This window comes from Myodes glareolus, chromosome 18 (genome assembly GCF_982192425.1).
Source record: "Myodes glareolus chromosome 18, mMyoGla1.1, whole genome shotgun sequence".
Lineage (NCBI taxonomy): Eukaryota > Metazoa > Chordata > Mammalia > Rodentia > Cricetidae > Myodes > Myodes glareolus.
In genome coordinates this window covers 11429677-11454054 of record NC_142043.1, presented here as the reverse complement: position 1 = coordinate 11454054, position 24378 = coordinate 11429677, and the positions used below count along the sequence as shown (strand labels likewise).

Here is a 24378-nt window from a genome sequence, read left to right as displayed (position 1 = left end):
CATCTTTAAAATTCCCATGGGTTTTGCATTCTAATCCAGAATACAATATACTATTTCATGCCAGTTACTGGAGGCCTAAGACTTTTACCCTTTGGTTTCCAATGTCCCATGGCGTACCAGGAATTGTATGTGGGCTCTGCTGGTCTCCCGCAGCCTCCCCTGGTCCCACCTCACAGTATCCCCGCTAATCACGCTGTTCCTGTTCCCTTGAGCCCAGTGACAGGGCTGACACTTAAGTCACAAGAAACACAGTGCCCTGACGGGAGATGGTAGACCCGAGAGGTATCTGAAGGTGTCATAACCCCTAACGTTGGTTCTGAAAAGTCCCTGGAGGCCTTCTGTGGCCACTCTGCCCACAACCAGTCCTGGCACGGTTTCTCACCTGCTGGTGATGGCCACATCAGCCGCTGAGGCCGCACCATGGGGTCTGCCAGGAAGCTGCTGCCCTTCCACAGGCGTGGGCACACCGATGGGGCGTGGAATCCGGCTCCGGGTGGTCACTGCCCGCCCAGCCTTCCTAGGCAAGGCTGCCGTGGGCTCTGAGGCAGGTGTATCCTCCTCAGAGCCAGTGCCAGAGAGTGTCTCAGAGGCACGGCGCTGCTCCTCGCTAGAGGAAGATGAGGCTCCTGAGGCCAGCCTCAGCAACAGGCGACCCTGCCTCTTCTCCATCACCAGCCGAGCCAGGTCCTGCTGTGGCCTAGCCCTTTTGCTCCACCGCTCTTTGGCCGACAGTGAGCCTGAAGGCTCTGAGCCTGTGTCCTCTTCAGACAACAAGACAGGAATACGGCTCCTGGGGCGAGAACCTGGCATAGCATGGCGGCTGGGGGAGACAGTGGTCCCTTTCTTGGTGACTGGCTCCAGTGGGGATGCTGGAGCTGGCCCCTCAGCAAGGGCTGGGCCATTGGGCAACGAGTCTGTGACTACTTCTGAGGGTGTTTCCCCCGGAAAGCCAGACAGGACACAACTCTCGGTCTCAGTTCCATCCAGCCCTGACAAAGCCAGGCCATTCTCCAGAGGCACTGGGGCCCCCTCCTCTGCAGTGCCCCCCTCAGAGAGCAACTCCAGGCCCAGCTCACCCCCAGGGCTGAACTCCTCTGGCCTGGAGGCCTGCCCTCCGGAAGACATGACATTGAGGTGGGATTTCTCCGCAATGTGAACGAAGGTCCTCTCGACTTTGGTGAAGGGTGAGGAGGTGACTGCCACTGCCCCACCAGTGGCCACCGGCCCAACCCCAAGCCCTGCTGCAGGTCCTGAGGGCTTGGGTTCGGACTTGAGGATGGAGGACAGGGTGCCCGGCTCTGATACATCCAGCTGACTTCCAGTAGGCTGGGGCTGCTCGTGCTGAGGAGTGAGCGCAGCCAAGGTGCCCAGGTCAGGGTCAGGGGCCAGTTCGGCAGTGACTGGCGACTTCTTCATGTCGCCAGGGGAGACGAGCACCAGCGTTTTGGAGCCCTCCTCAGGCTCCAGGTCCCCATCAGCCACGGACCGGCCCCTGGCCTCTTTCTGATCATCAGCCAGCAGTGTGGATGGGGCCCCCTCCTGGCTCCGTTCAGTGCTCCGCTCACTGGCCTCACTGCTGGAACCACTCCGAGGCCCCAGCACCTCCCCAAGGGCCCCTGCCTCCTCCTCCTCCTCTTCATCTTCCTCCTCTTCCTCCTCTTCCTCCTCTTCTTCATCTTCTTCATCCTCCTCCTCGTCTTCCTCCTCCTCCTCCTCTTCTCCCTCCTTCCCATTGGCCTGAGGCTGAAGGGGAGCCAAGGGGACCTGTGGGGTGGTGAGCAGCGTGTGCGAAAAGCCCACCCTCCGGACCCTGTTCAGCAGCCGTGCTCGTTCTCGATAATCAGAGAGGTCTCTCTTGAAGTCCTGGTAGGGCAAGCCCAGGGGCGCAGCTCTTGGGAGTCCATTCACCTCAAATGGGGGCGCCACAGAGAACACCTGTAAGGGGCACACACAGGGACCCACTGAGGTCACCCACCCTGCTGGGCCCCAGGAAACCCACCCACCAGGAATCCCTGCCGGAAGGTAGACAATGGGTCCATTTTGTTACTGCTATATCCTCAGACCCTAGAATGACCCCTGGTTCCCAGGAAGGCTCAGGGAATCCCTGTCTGAGGGACAGATCCGAGTGACTCTTCTCTCTCCCTGCCTTCTCCTCCCCTCATCAGACAAAGTCAACTTTAGGGTATGACTGGTAGCAGAAAATAGCCAAAAAGAGGGAGCATTTCAGAAACGGGGGGGGGGGGGTTGTGTCACTTTCTGGGACTTTTCTATGCTCACAGATGTCCAAGGGCGGGGCCGCTGTAACCGCCATCCTCCCACACTGCAGTGCGAGCAGGGTCACGGGAGCACTACCCTCTTCCTCCTGTTCTCCTCCGGCCTGTCAGCGAGAACTATGCTCAGCCCTATCTCCCAGGAACTCAGTGAAGTTTTCCTCCCTGTGCATGGAGCCCTTGGCAATCCCATCATGGCTGAACCTCTTCCTGCTGTTAGACTCCCCCCACATTCTTTCTGTCTCCTCTCTTCTAGACTAGGAAGGCCTGGCCTCCTTGGCAGAACTGACTGTCTCCGACCCACCTTGGTCCCCAGGCCATTCTACAGCATCCTCAGAGGACACTACAGCAGGGCTCTCCACAGTGGGGGGCGGTGCTCAGGGCAGCACTTTCTTAGGCTTTTTTTTTTTTTTTTTTACACACTGAGCCTGTCTTCCTAAACCAACAGGACACAGTCCGTCCAGACCAGAAGCCTGAAAAGGGAAATAATTGTGCCCCTCCCACATCCCAGTCCTATATAACCATCTCAATGTCTGCCCCCACAGAGCTTCCACAGACTTTTTCCTGCCAGTCTAGTATTCCACAGCCAACAATCTGTTGTCTCAGTCCTGGCCCGGCCAGCCATCTTTCTTACAACTGCCTGACTGAACTTCCTGAAACTCAGACCCCTTTCACCTCTGCAGCGGTTGTGATGGTGCACGTGGGACAGTAGCCATCCTTGGCTTGGCACAGGAGTCGTCTCCCACCCTCACCCTGCCTTCTCCTTTTAACTACCCTGCCCTTCTCCTTTTAACTACCCTGCCCCTGCCCCATTTATGCCCTACCCATCAGTTGTTATCAGCATCTCCCTGGGTGGGTCATGTGCCTCACACTTGGGTCCTCACATGACAAATCTCAGTTGTCTTTCAACAGCTCTCCAAAGCCTTCCCTTTCTCCCTGCTTGCCAGATCCTTCTACATGTTTCTCTCTCTCTCTCTCTCTCTCTCTCTCTCTCTCTCTCTCTCTCTCTCTCTCTCGTAAATGAAGTCCCTAGAGGGTTTTGTTGTTGTTCATTCATTCAAGAGTCCTTAACCACCTGCGGCGGCATACACAGCTACCCCAGCTCTCGGAAGCAGAGCAGGAGTTCACTTCATGGCTAGACTTGGCAGAGTGACCTTGAGGTCAGCCTGAGCTATCCCTCATGGGGATTCACCCCTAAACAGAGAACTATAGACAACTAAAGACAGCCGAGAGGCGGAATTGCTCTTTTCCAGGGCTCAGCTCCCTTGATTGCCCATCTGATACAAAGCAGCCAGCCCTGAACAGACAGGCAATGCTAAATGGACTCAGCAGCTTATATTTCTATATTCGTGTGTGTGTGTGTGTGTGTGTGTGTGTGTGCGCGCGCGTGTGTATAAGAATAATAGTCAATGAAACTAGGCCATCAATTTAAGAGTAAAGTGGGGTACAGGAGGAACTGGAGGGAGGAAAGGGAAGGGGAAATAATGTAATTATATTTCAATTATATATTTTTTTTAAAAAAGAGCGGGGACTGGGGGCAGATGGCTCAGTTGGTAAAGTGTTTGTCACCTAATTTTGAGCCAGGTGTGTGGTGTGCGCTTGTAGTCTCAGTGCTGGGGAGGTAGAAACAGGTGGGTTTCTGAATCTCACTGGCCAGTCAGCTTAATCTAATCTGCAAGTCTCAGACCCTAGTGAGAGACCCTGTCCCCAAAACCACACTGGATTGCTCAGGAATGCTGACTAAGGTTGATCTCCAGCACACACACACACACACACACACACACACACACACACACACACACAGTGTCCTGGTTGCTGCGTTATACGTTAGAAATCTCTGGGTTAGGTAATGAATAAGGCAGATATGCATTTATTTGAGTGGAGCAAGAGATCACCACACAAGGAAAAGAACTGGGCGTAATGCACATGCCCACAAAGGTTCTGAGTGTAGAGGGGGTCACAGAGGCAGCAGGCTTGCAGACAGCTCAGAGTATCTGCCCACTCTCCTTTGCTCTGCTCACCCTGGTTTGTGGACCACGATCTCTTCCAACCTCATCATGACTTTTGGAGTGTAGGCAAAGGAGATGCCCAGGCAGTAGCATTGGTGCAGTTAGCTCTGAGGCTGGCAGAGAATGAGACAGGGGTCTCCAAGGCTGAGCATCTGCCCAACTGGTGGCTTCCCTCCCTCAGCTTCCACCATCTGTTGCATAATCTACTGTCTTTGAGGACTCAGTGTGAGAGTAATAGCAGGTAGATAGCCTGGGGCGGGTGTGCTGGCAACACCTATAACCCTAACACTGAGGACACCGAAGCAGAAAGATTGCTGGGAGTCTGCAGGCAACCTGGGCTACTTAGTGAATTCAAGGACAGCCAAGGCTAGATAGTAGGACTGTCTTAAGAACACCAAAAGAGGGGGTGGGGAGAGGGCTCAGTGGTAACGTGCTTGCTGCACAGACATGGGGACCTGACTGATCACTAGTGCCCAAGCAAAAACCCAGCATGTAGTGGCACGTGCCTGGGGGTGGGTGGAGATAGCCTGGGGTGGGGGTGGAGACAGGGAAATTTTCCTAGCTGGCTGACCAATCAGTCTAACCAATAGATGAGCTCTAGATTCAGAGAGAGACCCTGCCTTGAAGAATAAGGTAGAGAGTCTGGAGAGGCGGCTAAGCAGTTGGGAGCACTTGCTGCTCTTGCAGAGGACCCAGGTTGGTTCCCAGCACTCCTGTAGTGGCTCCCAACCATCCATAGCTCCAGTACCAGGGAATCTGGCACCCTCTTCTGACCTCTGTGGGCCTCAGGCACACATGGTGCACATACATACATGCAGACAAACACTCATGCACATAAAATAAATAAATCAGGGTTTTGTTTTTAAAGTAAGTTGGAAAGTGATAGAGGAAAATGCCTGACCTTGACCTATGACCTCCACATTCATGTGTGTACTGTTGTGTAAACACCTGTGCAGAGACAGGGTATCCTCGGTCACTGTCCTCTTTGCATCCCTGCTGAAGTCCCCAGTAGCTGTTTTCTTTTTGTCCACACTATCTTTCTTTTCTGAAATTTATTTATTTATTTTATTTATTATATATACAATATTCTGCCTGCAGGCCAGAAGAGGGCACCAGATCTCATTACAGATGGTTGTGAGCCACCATGTGGTTGCTGGGAATTGAACTCAGGACCTTTGGAAGAGCAGGCAATGCTCTTAACCGCTGAGCCATCTCTCCAGCCCCCATACTATCTTTCCATTCTTCATGTCAACCACTCACCTAGCAAGCACACCTTGCATACCTGTGCTGTGCCCCCATCATACGCCTTGCCAGTGTTAGAGCTACAGAGAACAGCTGGGCAAGTGGGCAAAGCTGCTTCCAGGGGCGATGGGGATCACGGCCGGGCAAATGCACTGACAGCCAAGGACAGGAAGATACTTGGGCGGGAGCTTCACTTAGTCCTTCCCACCTAGCACCAAACTCGCCTGACCCCTCAGCATCTCCCTACTGAACAGCTGCTGACTTTTCTTACCCCATTTCTGAGGTCTTGGACGATTCTGTTAGGACCACCTTTTTCCTACACCTGGTCCCATGCGGGTGACACCCACCCCCTCCCAGGAGCTGGATAACCGCAGGAAAAGTCCTTGCCTTCCATCTGGGCCCCTTTACCCTAGTGGTTTGGGGGCGGGGAGAACTGAGGGCCAACCAGGCCAGCGTGGCAGCAAGAGGCACTAACCAAGCATTGGGTCAAATTGGAAAATGTGTTGACAAGGGTTACCAAGACCCCGGATTTGCCAGTGCCTGTCTCACACACAGGAGAATGGAGGACCTTCTGCAGTTGGAGGTGAGGGGAAGGAGCTGTAGATCTCAGAGCTATGCCAACAGGATCAGGGCCACCCACACTAGCCTGGATACACTGGGTTTTCTGTTTAAATCCTCCTGGCCCCTCTCCCAGCCACTATCCTGTTAGGAAGGAGTTCCCACCTCAGACAGGAGCAGAGCACTCTTCCTGCCTCTCCCCGGATGGCTAGTGAGCTATTTGCCCTCTTAGCTACCAGTCTGCTGGTGTCCAGGACACTGTGTGCTTGGCCATGGGAGCCTGAGGAAACTGTGGGAGAGGAAGCAGTGAGCAGGCTGCAGTCCAGCTCTGAGAAGAGCTAGCAAGTGGCAGCTGGCTTGAGGAGAGCACATCTTTCGCCAGGGCCGTGACCTTTATGTTCTCCTGTGTTTGTGTAGGCTCCCAGGCCTGCCTTGACACTGCTCATCCTGCTGATTTGAAGCTCCCTGGTTGCTGGGCATGGTGGCACACAGCTTTAATCCCAGTACTCAGGAGGCAGAGGCCAGGGGTCTCTGTGAGTGCAAGATCAGCCTGGTCTACATAGTAAGTTCCAGATCAAACAAGACCCCATAGTGAGACTGTTTCAAAAGCAACAAAACAAAAACCCCCAGCTCTGGATGATCCAGAGTTCATCAGAAGGTGGTACGGCTGCTTTATGACCCAAGGGGAAGCAAGCTGTTCAAGCCTAGATCCGAGAGAGCAAAGAGAGAGCAAAAGCCTCAGGTTTCTGCTCGCTCCACTGTTCCCTGAGGCCTGAGGCTCTCCCCTTTGAAGTTAAAGGCCAGCTGAAGTCAATGTCCACTCCCTCAGGGCCACGTGCAAAGAAGGGGAAAAGGCTAGACCTGGTCTCCCTTTGCTGGTCTCTTGTTAGCCCAGGGAGAACTTGTGTCAATGGCCCTAAAGACCTTTCATTCAAGCCCATTCCAACGCTCACACAGGGTGCGTGACACAGGGTGCATGAGGTGACTCTCTTGCCTGGACTCTGGCCAAGCCATACCTGGAAATACACTCCAGCTCAAAGTCCCAGTGTTGTGGAGTATGGAACAGGCTGAGTAACAAAAGCAAAAGGGTTAGCTGGCACTCCCCCACATTGACCAGGGGAGGGTTTTGTGCCTTTTAGGGCTACTTAATGCCTCACATCCCTGCCTCTGTTCAGGAAGGTGGAACATGCTCCTCCACCCTGGCCCCCAGCCATGCAGCAATGCCAGGCCTGAGAAGAAAGGCCACGAAGACCAAGTAGTCACTGGCAGCTCTTACACATCATCTGCTGACTCACTGGCCTGCCTCAGTCTACCTGCTCTCCCCCTGAGTGTTTCTGAATGCCAAAAGCCCTCCCTCCACTCCACCACCGCCCCAAGAGAGAAACCAGTTAGCAACAGAGGCTGGGTCCCAGAGACCAGAGGCCATTCATCACTTTCTCCCATGAAAGAAGGGGGCAGGGGCAACTCGAGCTCAGCTGATCAGCATGCCCAGTCCTTCAGTCAACCAGCCCAACCCTTGCCCTCCACTCTGCCCCCGGGGCTGAGGTCCTCATGGACCTGAGTGGGGCGGTAAAGAAAGCAGGCCAAGGCAAATGTTCCTGGAAGGCGTCTTTAATCAGGATTTGGTAGTACACAAGCTCTCCGGATTGTCTGCATGAACACACAGGGACTTTAAAAGGCACAAGATCCCTCGCACAGCGACGCCTGACGGCGGGGCGCCCCCATCCCCGCCCGTGCACAGCCGTGTGCGCGTGGGTGCGTGTCCGTGTCCCACCCCCGTGGCGGCGTCGCGCGTGTGCGTGTCGGTTTCAAGTGTTGGATTTGTACAGTACTCGCAGTCTGGGGTGGGGGTGGGGGGCTCAGTGCATGCTTTTCTACCCGGGTCCGGGGCCCCTGACGCCGCTATATACACTAAGGAGGACGCACCCCGGAGAGGAAGAGGAAGAAAAAGGAGAAAAGAAAAAGAAAACGAAGGAAAGAAAGAAAAGAAAAAGCGTCCCATCTTCGTGTGTGTGGTTTTGAGTTTCTCGTGCATGCTTAGGCTGGCCGGGGTAAGGGAATAGTGCAAGCGTATAATACAGTATTATTGCAATACAAAAGAGGGTTGAGGAAAGACGGGATGAGAGGGAGGAGTGCTCAGGATTAAACCGGCTGGGACTGGAGACCTCCGGGAGGGTCTTCTTGTCAACCACCCTCCCATCCCTCGCTTCACCCCATCCCCGGGAGGGGGGATAAGGGGTGTTTGTAGGGAGGGAGCTCAGTTAGGTCCTGGGGCTGAGTTTCCCCACACCACCAGTTCCACCTTTCACGGGGCAGGGGCCAGCCCCTCTCGTTCAATACTGTCAACTCTAGGGGCCCTGGAACCCGCCCCTTCCCCCACGGAAGCCCCTCCACCTGGGGGAGGGGGTCGACGGAGCAAGTGCAAAGGAAGCAGATGTTGGTCCCTGAGTTTTATTTTCGGGGATGGGGGTGGGAGGAGAGTTGGAAGTGGGGGCATGTTTGGGGAGCCCCCCAGGGCCCTTAGTAGCGTATGGGGTGGGATGGGACTAGGGACACGGACTGGAGCATGGGCAAAAGGTAGTGGGGTTGGGTGGCTCTGAGAGACCTAGGCTCAAAGTTTGGCTCCCCCCTCAACTCTGGGCTCTTTGGCATCCAATTGCAAGGCCAAGGGTGGGGACAGCCCTATGGGCGGTGAGGTAACCGGAGTAGGGATGGGGAGTCGGGCTCTTGGAGCCAGTTTTTCCCACATCCCTTCCCCCGCCCCTGGTCTGCACCCTAACCCTGGAAGCACTCAGGGGTGAGTCCCCCACTCGTCCCCACCCTGCCGTCCAGGCCAGGGATCCAGCGGCCGTGAGCCGGCAGAAATGAAAAGCAAACAAAACTGTGAGCGAAGGCGGACGGCGGGGGCGCTAACCCAAGAGAAGAATTTTAGCAGCAGGCAGCTTGGCGGGGCGGAGACCAACTGGGGTCCCGGCCAGGCGGGGCGCGGGGCGGGGCGGGGACTCCGAGGCCGGAGGTACCTGGGGCACGCCAAGTAGCAGCTGGTTAAAAAGACCGAAAGTACATTCGAGGTGCGACGGCTGCAAGGGTTGGGGGAGGGGAGAGAAGACGGGCCCCGGGGCGGGGACAGTGCTGGAGCGGGCAACAGACGTCCCTTACAGTTAGTAATCTGCAACAGGGGTTCGGGTGTGCTCCGGGTCGGGGCTGCTAAGTTTGCTGTCCGGAGAGTGGATGAAGTGTACGCGAGGCTGCGGAGTGTGAGCGTGCGTGTGCGTGGGTGGTCATTCTCTCCACCGACAGCCTGTGCAGGATCCGAGGGCAAGTGGTGGGGTGAAGGAAAACCCAGGGAAAGGAGAGGGCTAAAGAAGGTACCCCAATTCCTTCCCCCACCTCTTCTTAGGTGGGCTCAGGGGCCTCCCAGGTTGGGAAGTCCACTGAGTATGTGTGGGGTTATCTGAGGGAGATGGTCCTCAGCCTTGGGGCCTCTCCCTTAGGGAGAAGGATACCTTAAATGTCAGACGGTATGGTGGTGTGGGCATGGCTCCTGTCCTGCAGTTAGGAGTGTCTCGTATCTAAGTGGAGATTGAGGTACAGCAGAAATTACCCTTAGATGTCTATACTTGCACCCCAATTGCCATATCAACTCCAGGACAGCAGAGAACAGACATCTGTGTCCCCAGCCTCAACAGAGCTCCCCAACCTCCAATGGAAACCGCATCCTCCCCAAGCATGGTTTCTCCCAAAACCACCCGTTAACACTGACAGCTTCTTCTATCCTCAGCGGCCCAGGCTCCCCCACCCCTGCCTGAACAGACAGCACCGCCCTGCCCCAGAAAGAGACCAAGACAGGGCAGAAGACAGAGGTAGGAAGGAGGGTGCTGGGACCAGGCTGGCTCAGAGGTGTCACCCTACAAACCACTGAGAAGGACTGGGTCTGTTTTCCCTCTAACTATAAATGAGGAAAGAGAATATTGGGCTCAGGGTTAGTGTTGGGCTGGAGGCTGAGTGGTTATTGCTGTGACCCAAGCTGCCTTGAGTGTATGGGGTATGTATTAATTACGAAGAATTTAATATAGCATTTTTCACTGACTTACAGCCCTCAGGACACACCTTTTCCCATTTAGAAAATACTGGCCCTATCTACTCCACACACAATGAAAAAAGTCCAACGGCTCCACATACTGAGTTCACCATGGCAACATGCACACTAGCACACACACACACACACACACACACACACACACCACACACCACCACCACCACCACCAGGCTTTACTAGCTGTTTCCTTTCTAAGCAGCTGCCTGGCTTGGGTTGCTTTGAGAGCTGCGATCCTGGACAGAGGCTGCAGTGAGGTGTTCTCAGGGTCACTGAAGTTAGGTCACCTGCCCTCTCTTCCCAGAGCCCACTGCTCTGGGGTGCCTCAGAGCTGAATAAAGCTCCATGACAGGGTGTGACTGGCAAGGAAGGAATGATGCAGACAACCCTCCTCTTACAAGCTGGGACCAAGAGGAAAACAACATCCAGACTAAAATAGCTAAAGATTCCCAGGGAACAAGAGCTTGGTATTCAGCATCAGGTGGCTTTTCTATTAATTTATGTTCTTGTAAAGGGAATATCTGATTAATCCATTAAAGGCGGTAACATTGGGATCTATCTCATACGTTAGTATGGGGTTCAAGTGAGTTCATTTTGTCAAGTGCTCAGATCATGGCCTGGCACGTGGGAAGCACTGTATGACGAGATGAACTACAAAATGCCCGCAGACATAACTGTGTGCAGGGTGTGAGTGCGAAAACACCACGCTCTGAGTGTGGCCAGGAGTGCTGCTCACTGGCAAAGCTGGCGTTGGAGAAGCTGTGTCCGTTCCCCAGTGGACACTAACTTTTCCAACACTCTGGGAAATTCTACAGAGGGAAAGGGTCTGACACCACTCTAGGCTCTCAGCTAGTCCCTGCATGCATGGGACTCAGAGATTTGGCCCCAGACCCGTGCAGCCCTCCGCCCAGGTCCACACAATCCTGGTGAGCTTACAAAGTCCTCCACCACAGAGGCCAGTTCACAAGGACGCTTTCTGGAGGGTCAGGCATTTTGAACGGTGGCTTGGCTTTCAAGGACACCTGCCTTCCTACAAGTGTTGTCCTTTCTGCCTGAGAGGTGGGGACAGATCCCTATTCCTCGAAGCTTAAGGAAACAGTTCCATGTGTATAATGCTAAAACTGAGGCTCAAGTCAAGTCATTATCTTTGATAAGCCTTAAGGCACTTGGGGATCTCAGAACACCTCAGGGACATTTCTAGTCACTGAGGTGAAACTCTGTTCAGGTCTGGTGGTGGAGCACTCTGAAAAGGAATGCCAGATAGCAAAGTACTTGGTGCCATGAAATCCCAGTGCTGTCTTAGGGAGCAGGCTAATGAAGAGAACCCTTGCCATCACGGGAGTGGGGGAGGGTGGTGTGGAGGGCAAAGGGTAAGGGGAGAGGGAAGCAGTGCTGGAAGCAGGGAAGGGCTGCTGTGTAGCCCCGCCCCTATCCTTTGTGCTTTGTGTTTCCGTTCTTCCTCAAGGAGTCTTCCTGGGACTCCCTTCTCCAACTCCTGCCTGGGCAGAAGGCAAAGCCATCCAGAACAGCCAAGAAGACAAGAGAGCCCTGGGATTGAGGACATTCAAAAGTGAGCAGCCTGGCTTGAGGATGACATATAACTAGAACTAGGGTCTGGTTTTGTTTGCTACAGGGAAAAGATGCTCTCGGCCCAGGCATTAGTGTTTAAAACTGCAGGAACCACTGTCAGACTGCTGAACCATAGCACAATGTTAGCCATGTGCATATGTGGATAGCGCAACTCCTGACCGCTGCCCACTAGATATAAGCGTCCCCATATTGGTTCAGGGGCCCTAAGACCGCTACTAAAATCAGGGATATTTAAGGAAATTGATGGGCCACATAGGGAAGAAACAGGTCAGAGGGAAAATACACAATGAGAAGAGTAGAGCAAGACTAGGGGCCTAGGACACACACGCACACACGCGCGCGCACACACACGCACGCAGGCACGCACACACAGCTGCAGCACCGTGTAACTTCAGTAGGTGCTGGTCATACCAGGATCTATGTAAATAGCATTCTCTGGAATTGTGCACAACACAGCCTGAGCATTCACCCCGACAGCCCAGCTGTGTGCACACGCATGGATTAGCACACTCACATGGGTACATGCATCCCTGCAAACATGGTCTGCAAACTCTCTAGCCTCCTCTCCTCCCCAGCCAGGCATTACCCTTTCTGGCAGCCCTCCTTACCGTCATTCCCTAAGCCTCTCTGGCTGGCATGGGCAGGAATGAAGATAGGAAAAGGTGGGGTCCCTGCAGTGTCGGGTTGGGGGACTGAGGAGTGCACAAAAGGTAAGGGGACAGTCGGGTATTTGCCCAAGAGTGTCTAGGTCACCTTCTGGCTGCCTACCTTGTGTCCAGTCTGCACCACACCCAAGGTACCCCCAGGAGGAGTTCCCTGAGAGTGGCAGATCTGAGCTGTCTGCTTGGGACCTGTTCTGTGCCCAGGATCTCCTTTACCCCATTCTCCATATTGCCTGCAGGTCATTGGCAACCCCTCTATCCATGCCCAGCTCTGAGGACAGGGCAGTCAAGTCTCTCGGGGAGCGACACATAGGGTCTTGGGGACACTGTGGTGACCATGAACCCAACCTGCGCCTGTGGGGTAAGATGTGGAAGAAAAGGGACTCTGACTTGGTGGTGGTACCATGGGAAATGTTCACTAGGTCGCAGAGCTGTCCACTCTTCATCACTGAGTACAGACATTCACCCCACCACACCCCAAGTTGGTTTTGACCAGCCTCCATCACATTCCTAATCCAGATCAACTAAACAGACGCAGGCGCACATCTGCTAAGGTTCGACTTCGGCCAACCCCTTAGGGGTGGATCCGACCCAGACCCGCCAAGACACAGAGTAAACAGAACCTGACCCCACAGCAAGATTGCCCCTCAGCTCTCCCACACCTTGGTTTCCCCTGGACTCGGAAGCCGCTGGTAGCTCCATCCCAGAGCCCCTGTCCTGTTCAACTGCGCCAGCACACCACCCCTCCCTGCACCATTTTGTCTGGCCCCTAGCAAAGGAGCCCACCCGGGACAGAGTCTCTGGGGACAGAGCCTCTGGTGGGGCGGGAGTTTTACAGTATCTCGGGCCGACCTTCTAGGGAGCGTATTGCACGTGGGTGGGATGGGCTGTGTGGCCTGTGATTATTGCGTCCTGGGAAGGAACCATGGTCTCTGTCTGCTCCCCAGCCCCCCCCACCTGCCCCCTCCAGGAGGGGGGGGGCCCAGCCTAGGTCTTGTGGGTGAACCGTGCCCACACCTGCTGCAGCTGGGACCGCGAGATGCGGAGCACCGAGGGCACGAGTCTGTGGTTGCCGGCGGCCAGGGGCGCGTGGCGCCGATGGGGAGCACGCACGGGGCTGCTCTCGGCCGAGCGACTGCGCTGAATGAGGGAACCGGAGGAGCCCGAGGAGCCGCCGCCGCCGGGGTGAGGGTAGTGCTCCGTCTCCAGCGTGGAGGAGGAGAACACGGAGGACGCCAGTCGTCGCAGGGGGCTGTACCGCGGGAGGGAGTGCCCCGAGAGTCTGTCCTCCTCCAACTGAAAGAGACCAAGAGAGTGGAGGAAAAAGAGGCATCAGGCACAGACTGGACAGCTCTTCTCGGGGGCCACCCACCGCTCACAGCCCCTGCGGCACCGGCGTCCCTGGCAGGGGGCGGATGGCGCTGGAGGAGGGGGCTGCAGGCTGCCCACCCAAGGTCCAGCCTCGGAACTGCCAGCGCCCTGCCCACCTCCTCCTCTCACAGCGCGGTCTCTGGGCGAGAGACCTCGTCCACTCACCTCCTCCCGGAAGCCTTCTGGGCTTAGCCCCATCTAGCACTGGGCTCCCACTGGGCTGGAACCTTCCGGTCAGGAAGGCCCTTTTGTTGTGTCTTTTAGTCAAGCCCCCACCCAACGGTCAAGCCTCTAACCTAACCACACTCCACACTCCTCCAGATCATTTTTAACATATTTGCGGTGCTGAAACTTCAGTAGGGGTCTCCTGCTTGCTAAGCAAGCGCGACCCCCCCCCCAGCCCTCCTCAAGAGATTTAAAACAGCTGCTGCTCCCTCCTTGGCACCCTCAGCGTCCTTATGGGAAGTGCCGGGGTCTCAGGGACAGTGTGGATGAACTTTGGAGTCCAATGTTTGTTTATCAGTTCTGGAGACTGAATCCAGGGACCTGTGCTTGCTAGACAAAATCTCTACCAGGAGAGGTTTTTTTGTTTGGTTGGGTTTTTGGTTTTTTGAGATAGCCCACACTAGCCCAAAACTCACTATTTAGCCCAGGCTGGCCTCTAACTCTTAGTAATCCTCCTGTGTCTGCCTTCCAAGCACCAGCGTGATTATGCATGAGGCATCACCTCCAGCATCAGCCCAAAGATGTCTTAACCCCGACTCTGTCACGTCACTGTGACCCTTGACCTCAGCTCTCTGTGCCTCAAGCAAGCTCTTCCCCTGTAAAATGGAGTAAAAGTGGCTGCCACCTCCTAGGCTTTGAGGACCAGATGTGCAGGGCACTTACAGGTCCTTAGAAGACACAGGGCTGCTGAGCTGGGATAGGAAGCTACAAAGTTGGTGGTGGCCATAAGAACCCTATCTCTGTTCCTCCTGTCTCCAGGAGACAGGGAACACTTTCCAGGCACACGGGAATGGGCATGGTGGCCTGGTGTCCACAGACTTTGCCTCTCCTTACCCCTGGCTCTCGCGGTGGCTCTGGGGGAGTGATGGAGGAGAGGGGAAAGGGGCTGGAGTCACCCAGCTCCAGTATGCCTTGCTGATTTCAGCCAGGAGGGGGTCACGGGGGATCCCTTCAGGGAGGAGGCAAGGAGAACATTCTAACTTCATCATCTGCTCCACCCCACACCAGTCTGCTTCCTGTCAGCTTCTCTGGGGGCCAAGGTTGGGCTCCTTATTTTCTAGTTTGCAGTGAGAGAGGGCTAAGGCGCCCAAAGTCGCTCTCAGAGTACATGCGGGGCCTTGGGTACAATATCAGAGTTTGTTCTCCATCAAAGAGGTCTTAGAAGCTGAAGCTGGATCCCAGCATGCTCTCTGCTCCAGGCCATACATCACTGTGACCACCCATTTGTCCTCAATACCCAGTATGAAGTCACCTTTGTGAGCACATCCTAGCTTCCCCCCACAAGGCCCTAGAGCAGACAAAAGTTCTTCATCCTCCTGATGCCCTATCTTCTAGCCTGTCCGCCCAGCCCCCTCCTCTTGACTGCAAGTTCTGACCTGAGGACTGAGAATGAGACCTTGCTAATCTTTGTTCTCCAGTACGCTGTCCAGCTTCTAACACAGTAGTGTTTGGGTGGCTTTCCAGCAAATGTCTTTATGTGTAAGGAGTGTTACTGTGCTGTGCTATTGACCTCAGACATCTAGCCAAGACACAAACAGCCAACCCCAAATCATTTCCTTTGCCCAAGCTGAGCTGTCTCCTTGGCTCCTGCCAATTTGCACCTGAACCACCCCCTGAGAAGGGAGCCAGGCTTTCACATAGCCACACTATGCTCACAAGGGACAACCCAGTGCCTAGCTCCACATCTGCTCCCACGGCTGTTGGTGACAGGTTACTGCGTTTGTGCGGTAATGACTTCTACAGGGACAGTTCACACATCAGACTCAGAGCGTGCGACACCAGGTCTCGGAGGGATTCCTCGAAGAAAGGTGGTGGAGGAAGGGGTGGAGTGTTCTTCCCTAGCCATCCACCCAGGAATAGGGAAGACTCTCAGGTTTATCGCAATGGGCAACAAAGCATACAGCCCCAGGCCTAGCCCAAAGCATGCCCCTCTCAACAACGAAGTGAACATATGCCGGTCCAGTTTGCTCCCTCTGCCTTGGAGAACAAGGGTTTTACCTCACCCTAATGTCCTGAAATACATACAGAACATGTCCTGTCCCATCTGTTTCACCCAGAGGCAACCAAAGGCACCGTGCACACTGGCATGCCTGCAGGCACATGTGCCAATGAGCCTAGCCAGCTGGTGTGCCGGCCATGTGCACGCACGCACACACACACGACTGCTCCAGGCTCTCTGACCCTGCGCAGACCGTCTGCTTCTCTGACCTGCATTGATACTCTGCATGTTTGACACACACGCCTTAGATCGGGTTCCCAACAGAGACCCTGACCCAGCTGCCTGGTGTCACATCCCAGCTCCACCACTTGGCAGGCCAGGAAGCTTGCTCACTTATGGTAGGTTACTACTTCACCTGGTAAGTCAAGGTCGTCGTGTATACTGGAGCAATCACATAAATTTGCACATGCATCTTGCAGTGTGCCATGCTGGCTGCCATCATCACCGTTTCTGTCACCCTCCCTGCTCTGGTTCCCCTAGAAGCTCCCAGAGATAGTGATGTGTGCACATATGTCCACATCCACACATCAAAGCACACTCAAGATCAGGGGGCTCAGAAAAACACACACGTAATTATAGAATGCTAAGGCACCTCAATTCTACATAGTATGGGGAAACTGAGACTGGCAAACACCCCTCTTCCCCACAGACACAGTTCACTTCTCTGTCCATGTCATACACCATGACTGCACAGCAGGCCTGTCGCTGGTTCTGAAAGAGTCCCCAGCATTAGCACGACACCTAAGATGCGCACAATATCTGCAGGAGAGAGCGCCTGCAAGGATTCTTGGCCCTCTTGTTCTGAGACTGGAAGGAATCAGTGGCTGGCCCGCAGTGACCAGCAAGGAACAACGGAGCAGAGAGCCGACTTTTATCTGTTTCCCTCCACTCCAGCACCACTGTCTATGACCTTGGCCCAACTCTGCATTTCCTGGGGACCCCACCCATTGTGCCAGTCTCTTTGGTATGGGGTGCTGATGAGGGAGAACAGGGCATGAGAAGTTCTGAGAACATCTTGTTTGCCCCCACTTTCACCAGAGTCATTTGTGGGAACAGTGGTCGTGGCTTAATCATACAATCCCGTGTACTGCCAGAGTAAAGGCTCCACACCAGGGAGGTAGGGCCTCTGTGGGTGGGGACTCACGGTCCCCAGTTTTTCATTGCTATAAACAGGTTCAAGGCAAGACCAGATAAATATTCTCTGGGATTGGGGATCAAAAAACCACTTCTAGAAAGAACCTCCTGACATGGCCAGAGCTGCCCTTTCTACCCAGGTCATCCCAACCTGAGTGAGTGTCAAAGCCAGCTCCTGGGCTATACCCAGGCACCACACACAGCTCCACCATTAGATCACCAAGTGGAACAAGCTGCAGGCTCTGAGATAGTGCAAGAACTGACGATCACTTCTCAGTCAGAAGTCAGCTGGCCTCCCATATAGAGAAGCTTGGCCATAACAGTGGGTTCACAATCCTATTCTGACAGGGTGTCCTTAAGAGGACACACACACTCTCTCACACACTCACGCCCCACCATTACCACAGTGAGACATGCTTCTGATCCTCAGATCAGCATTTCCAAATCCTTTCTCTCTGCATACTTCTTCAGTCTGTTCCTCTGCACTAGGCACAATTGCGCAGGCCCGGAAGCTCACATGCTGAAGGCGGTCCAAAGGACTGGGAACCAGCCTGGCCTACACGGTGGGACCCTGCCTGAAAACACCTAGAGGAGGAGGCGCCACTGCAGCCAGACAGGGCTCCCAACATGCCTATTCATGTGAGCTCGCTTAGGATGACCCTAACCTTCCAGTCTTCCTACCCCAACTGCCCAAGTCCTGGAATTTCAGGAGTGTGCACCTACACTCTAGTTTTATGTGGCCCTGGGAACTGAACCCAGGGCTTTGATCATGCCTCCCTCCCTGGAGCATCCCCCGACTGGGAACGATGGGCCAGCATATCCCAGTGCTCTCACATCCCAGATTTGTTCACCTCTCTCCCCATTTTTTCTCCCCTGCTCTGGTCCCTCCCGGGTCAGGATTAAGGACTCCTCTCTCTCTCTCGTCCCTCTGTGTGCATCTAAGAGCATTTCTTAGTTTCTGCCCCAACTCTTGGACCTCCCTATCCTGCATGGTTGTCTTGGGTACTGGCACCCACTACCATGGTTCCTATGAGACCAGGTGACTCTCTTTCCCTAGCAATGGATAACACAACATGGCCATCCTTCAGCTAGCAAGAGATGACTGTGTCCAGTCTGAATCCACACACATACCCTCAAAGCCACTCAGCTATGGCACTGTTGCCCTCAGAGTCCCAGGCATCTAGTGAGATATTTCTACCCCGCAACCTGCCCTTCACCGTAGCCCTTCCCCTTGTAGTCTACTTCCTGGCCCAGGCCACCAGGATACTCTGGCTACTGAAGACATTGGCCTTCCTACTTCTAAACTTTTACCCTTTCAATTCACTTACTACAAAGTAGCCAAGGGATCTCTAAAGTCTCAAAGCCACCATGGAGCCATACTCCTGTTTAAAAGCCTTCCATGAGTTCCCCCAGGCCCTGCTTCACACCCTCATGGGTACTGTGCTGAAGACTGCCACCACAAGGTCTGTGTGTGCTCTCCTTGGGCCCCGGAGGCCTTTCTCCTGCTTTATCACCTAGCTGAACTCTTAAGACTTATCCCACAACTTAAGCCTTGTCTGTCCCCACATACATCTGTCTGTCTCCACCATGGCCCTATCACTGCTGGGGTCCAAGGCCAGAGGGGCTACAGTGAAACACACTAGACCTGCCTTCACGGCTCTAGGGGTCTGGGGATAGGAGAGTCATACACAAGTCTTACCTGTCTCTGAGGGCCCGTGGGGTCCGACTCTCTCCGTCGAGGGCGGGGTCCCGAGTGCAGGGGAGAGTGAGAAAGGCTGCCAGGCGTGGGTGGCTGTGATGTCTCTGATCGGCCATCAGCCTGGCTCAGCTGAGGTGGTGCAGGCTGGGGCAGTACCTGCCGCAGGTCCTCCTCTGCCAGCGTCTGCATGCCACGTCCTCGGGGCCTGACACTGGGCTCTGTCCCCAGGCGTCTCCTTTCCTCACCCTCCTCGGGCAAAGGCCGCAGCTCCTCCGGCTCTTCATCCGTGGTACCTGATGTGCTCGGCTCGGCCCCGGGAGGGAAGTCCTTGAGCTCCGTCTCTTTGTCAATAATAACCCATTCCTTGCTGTCAAAGTCTTCCTCCTCAGCCAGTGGCACCGAGCGGAAGGCGTTGCTCAGGGCCTCCTGCTCCACAGAGGCTGACACGTCCATGCGGCCGCTGGCCTGCCTGTCTGCATGGCCTGTGTCCACTGACAACATCTGAGCTGGCTGTGAGGAGCAGGCCTGTCGTGAGGGTGAGCCAGGCAAATCCATCCGTGACCTGCAAGAGCCACCCGAATGGAGCTCAGTGCTGGCCTCTGAAGCCCCAAGGACATCAAGCCAGTGGCAGTCACATCAAGAGTGTGACTCCATCAACATCACTTTCTAGAAACACTTCACTTATCTATCCACCTGTCATTCATTCAACAAATAAATATTCCTTAATGCTTACCATATTCCAGGAACATGAGCGTGCAGAAAATGAACCCATCCATCTCCTCTGGGCTACTCTGGGGAATCCAGTCTTTCCAACACTCAGCAGGTACTTAACGCTCCATCTGTGGCTCCCTCCTGCTGCACCCAGGGCAAATGTACCCTGACTCTTGAGTTTACAGATGGCTTCTAGCTCCACTTCTGACACCCTCCGGTCCAGCTGGCACTTTATAACCCCAGGCAGGCTGGGCCTTGCAGTCCCAAGCCACAAGCCTGAGTCTGCATTCCTTAGCCTGTACCCAGGGCCTCTCAACCGAACCATTTTGCTCTTTCCCTAGCCAGGTCTGTCAGATCCACTCGCTTTTCTAGCTTTGGAGCCTGTCCTAGAACTAGCTCTTGTAGACCAGGCTGGCCTCGAATTCACAGAGATCCACCTGCCTCTGCCTCCTGAGCGTTGGGATTAAAGGTGTGCCCATCACTGCCCAGTCTCACTCACTTTTCTTTATCAGTCCACCCTCACCCCAAATGCCTGTGCCTCCATCCTCTTCTCCGACCTTACTCTGAGGAACTTCCTGTGGTGAGCCCCCCCTTCCTGCACAGACAGTTACTTGCCCCCACAAGGCACCCCACGCCCCCACCACACCACAGACCTCAGACCGGCTGGTGTATCTGTCTTCCTTACAGATAGACTGTGGCCTTCACCTGGCAGGGCGGGGGTTCCTCTAACGTATAAACTCAGGGCACAGATCCTGCTGGGACTTCTGTCATCATCCTGAACTGTGTCTTTGACTCTCAACCAACACTCAGAAGGTCTCTGTTCGGTGTGGCAGCAGCCCCAAAGGGAGGTGTCTCTCATACCATGTTCTTGTGTGTGGTAAAGGAAGATGCTGCATAAGAAGGAAGTGTTGACCCCTGGCCCCAGAACACCAAGAAGCAGGTGGCCTAACTCATGTGGGATCTGGGCTCCGGGCAGGGGCTCCTTAGTGGTCAGTGACTCCCCTGCAGAGGGAAGATGCGCAGAGCAGAGTTCCCATTAGCCTTTCTAAAAGACCCCGCCCAGCCTGCATGGCCACCGCCTAACCCCATTCTTCACCGTATTTGTATCGATTTGTTAGTAAGGCTTAAAATAAAACATCATTGACAGAGGCCGCCCTGGGACTCCCTGTACGTGGATGCTCACATTCCCCGAGAGCACAGTTTGTTCTGAGGGACAGGAAGGATAGAAGGTAACAAAACAGGAGGTGAACTCTGCACGTGTGTGTTCCCGTGTGTCTAGAAGACAACGGTGAGAATTGGGACACTTCAGTCTTATCTGCTCTTGTGCCCCAAGTGCCACCAAGCCATCCTACTCCCTCCGTATCTGTGACATCCTGAACCTTCTGTAGCAGAAACTCTCTTCACCCACCCCTTCCTGCCTGTGTTTCCCGACTGCTCCAAGTTCCTCCTGAGCAGGTAGCTCTTCTGAACTCGGGACACTTGCCCCTCTGGTCTCCACTCATGTCCCTTCCTTACTTCTCTGTGTCCATAAGCCTCTGTACCAAGGGACTCCATACTGCCACGGATGAAGATGAGGTCTCTGGTGGTGCCTGGCAAGACATCCCCGGTAAGCAAGTGTGTGCTGTCACAGACTGGGGGACCCAGACCTGTCTTGGGTTTGTCTAGCCCCAAACTGGCATCGTGTCCGGTCTGGAAGATTAGGAAAGTTTAGGGCAAGGTCCAGGGGAGGGGCCATGGCTGGTGTAGGCCATTAGGAAAGATACTGAGTGGGTATGAGAAAGGAGGCCCTCTTCCTGCAGGGCCGAGAGCCTCTTTTCTCTTTCCCAGTGCAGAGAAGTCCTGGTCTACTGTGAGCAAAGGTCCTCATATGCTAAGGGAAATCAGTGACTTCCATCTCTCAGGAGCTTCCCACTGGTGTCCCATCCACTCAGGTGGTGGCCTGGCTAACCCCTGCCAGCTACACCCAGCCACGGCCAACTTTACCCTCCTCCCACCTTCCAAAAGCCAATTCCCTCGGTGCCCCGCCCAATCCTTCCTCTCAGCAGCCAGGTTCCTGCTGGGTCCCCCTGCTCTCAGTTCATACCTCTTAGGCCCCCAAATCTGTCTCACCCTGCTACCAGCAGTCCCTTAAACTTCTCTCCGGCTCTGTGCCTGCAGGTCAAAGGAAGCCCACCTCTGCCGCCCTTCAGGTATCTGTGAATTGTTATCTAGGACCTGGGTCCAGACACTGGCCTGTCCCATTCTTCCTCCCACAGATGCCCCACCAGAGGCCACCAACTGATCAATTCTGCAGAGCCTGACTCCAGGTCAAGCACAGCCTTCACCATGCTTTCTAGAGTTCCTCAACTATTGCCTCATATACGACCTTCCACGGACCAGCCACGCTGACGAGGGCAGATGGGACCAGAAGGCCTGTCACCCCGAGCCTGCCTACAAACGGCCTGTCACCCCCGAGCCCTGCCTACAAACGGTCTGTCACCCCGAGCCCTGTCTACAAACGGCCTGTCACCCCGAGCCCTGCCTACAAACGGCCTGTCACCCCGAGCCCTGCCTACAAACGGCCTGTCACCCCGAGCCCTGCCTACAAACGGCCTGTCACCCCGAGCCCTGCCTACAAACGGCCTGTCACCCCGAGCCCTGCCTACAAACGGCCTGTCACCCCGAGCCCTGCCTACAAACGGCCTGTCACCCCGAGCCCTGCCTACAAACTCACCTCCTCTCATGCAGGTCTACCCGCCCATCAGCTGCTGTAGATAGCCTCTCCGACTCTGGGCTGTTGACCCTCCGGTAGCGTAGAGACCGTACTGGGGTTGTTGGGGAGTCTGGGGGGGCACGTACTGGGGAACTGGGGACCCCTACTCCTCGACTCTGCTCTTCCTCCATGCAGGGGGTCTGTAGAAGAGAGGATGCTGTGAGTTGGGGTTCACAAGCTGGCTGTGGGTCAGAGACTTTCTCACGTTAAAAGAGACATGAGGCGGGTTGGTGGCGGTTCGGGAGGATAGGGCCAAGGGCTGGGAACCCAGATGGGGGAGGCTACCCACACCCTTCTGCCTGGATGCAATTACTTTGCCGATGTTGATGCGCAATTTGTTGCGGTTGACATCTGTCTCCTCCCACACTTCAGCCTCAGGACCCCCAGTGTGGGGGACAAGGTGGGGACCAGGGCCCAACCCCTCCGGAGGCCTCCCAGGCAGGATGGGGGGTGCATTCTCCTGGTCACTCAGGTGCTCGCCCTGGAGCACATCCTCGGTGTTCTCGCGAAGCAGGTCCCCTGGTACCGGTGTCACATTGACCACTCTGGGGAGAGCAGGGAGAGGCATGGGTAAGACTGGAAGAGACGTCCTTTTTTCCTCCTTGACTTCCTGCCAGCACAGGCCCTGGGGACATCTCCAGAGTGCACACACCATTGCCATCCCTGACCCACAGGTCTCTGAGACCAGACCATCCTCAACGTTGGCAAGGACTGACACATCCCCACTGAGCCCCTCCTTTTTGGGGACCTGTGGGTTTCCCAGCCCTTGCTGGAGCTCACTGTTAGTGCCTGGCTCCTTCCAGACCTCAAAGAAGTCTGAAAAAACCCTATATACTCCTTATCTAGAGACCTTTTTTAAAAGATGCATTTACTTTTATGTGTATGAGTGTTTTGCCTGCATGTATGTATGTACATCATGTGTGTGCAGTGCCCGAGAAAGCCATAAGAGGGTGCTGGATCCCCTGGTCTGGACTTACAGACAACTGTGAACCACCAGTTGTCTAACACAGATCCTCTGCAAGAGCAGCCAGTGTTCTTAACTGCTGAGCCACCTCTCAAGTTCCTTAATACATTTCATTTTCTTTCTGTTTTTGTTAAGTTTATTTTTATCTGTGTGTGTGTACACAAGAGTACATGATACCATATGCATGTGGTGGCTGGATGACAACCTTACCTGCTGGCTCTCCTTCCACCTTGAGACACAGCTGTGGTGTGTTCGAGTGTATGTGTGTGTGTGTGTGTGTGTGTGGTGTTCACCTGTGTGCATGCAAGTGAAGGCCAAGGGTTGATGTGGAATGTCTTCCTCTAAGGTTCTTCACCTTGTTCTTTTGTTTTTGTTCATTTCTTTGTTTTGTTTTTTGAGACAGTGTCTTACTACGTTGTCCTGCCTGGTCTGGAACTTGCTATGTAAACCAGGCTGGTCTCAAACTCCCAGAGATCTGCCTGCCTCTGCCACCTGGGTACTGGGATCAAAGGTGTGTGCCACCCCACCTAGCCCTCACCCTGTGTTTTGAGACAGGGTCTCTCAATGGACCTGGAACTTGCCATTTCAGCTAGACTGACTGGCCAGCTGGCCCCCGGGGTCCACTGAGCTAAGGTTCTCATGTGCATCAGGCCAGCTGAGCTGCAAGCTCAGGGGGTTTCTGTCCCTACACCTGTCTCGCCATAGGAAGACATAGATTACAGGGGTGCACTACCGTGTCTCCTTTCTGTGGGCTCTGTGGACCCTATGCCAGGTCCTCACGCTTGGGCTACAAGTGCTTTATCCACTGAGCCACATCCACAGGCTTTTCTTTCTGTTTTTAAAACGAAGTCTCCCTGTGTAGCCCAGGCTAGTCTCAAACTCATAATCCTCCTGCCTCATCCTATAATTAGATATGTACCCTCATGCCCCACTCCTCCAAGTAACCTCAGTACAGAACTGGGCCACTGTGGTGGGCCAGCAATTTCTGTGACATCTTCCTCCCAAAGGTGGCCCTGGATTAGGTGGTGTGATGGCTAGTCTTGGTTATCAACCTGACTATATCTGCATTTAACTAAAACCTAAATGGCTAGGCACA

The 24378-nt window shown here is 54.7% G+C and overlaps 1 protein-coding gene across 4 annotated transcripts in view; it reads right to left on the bottom strand.

The window, feature by feature from the left end:
• Positions 1–24378, bottom strand: part of Ttbk1 (tau tubulin kinase 1) — a 43835-nt gene that overhangs the window by 5096 nt on the left and 14361 nt on the right. For 3 of the 4 annotated variants that reach the window (XM_087897957.1, XM_087897959.1, XM_087897958.1), the window contains exons 11-14: positions 22632–22863; positions 22280–22458; positions 18856–19417; positions 383–1935 (exon numbers count right to left, since the gene is read on the bottom strand). In XM_087897957.1, the coding sequence (XP_087754083.1) occupies positions 383–1935; positions 18856–19417; positions 22280–22458; positions 22632–22863 (2526 nt within the window). Of the gene's footprint in view, positions 1–382; positions 1936–13444; positions 13724–18855; positions 19418–22279; positions 22459–22631; positions 22864–24378 lie in introns of all 4 variants that reach the window. The other variant, XM_087897960.1, reaches the window with a different exon arrangement.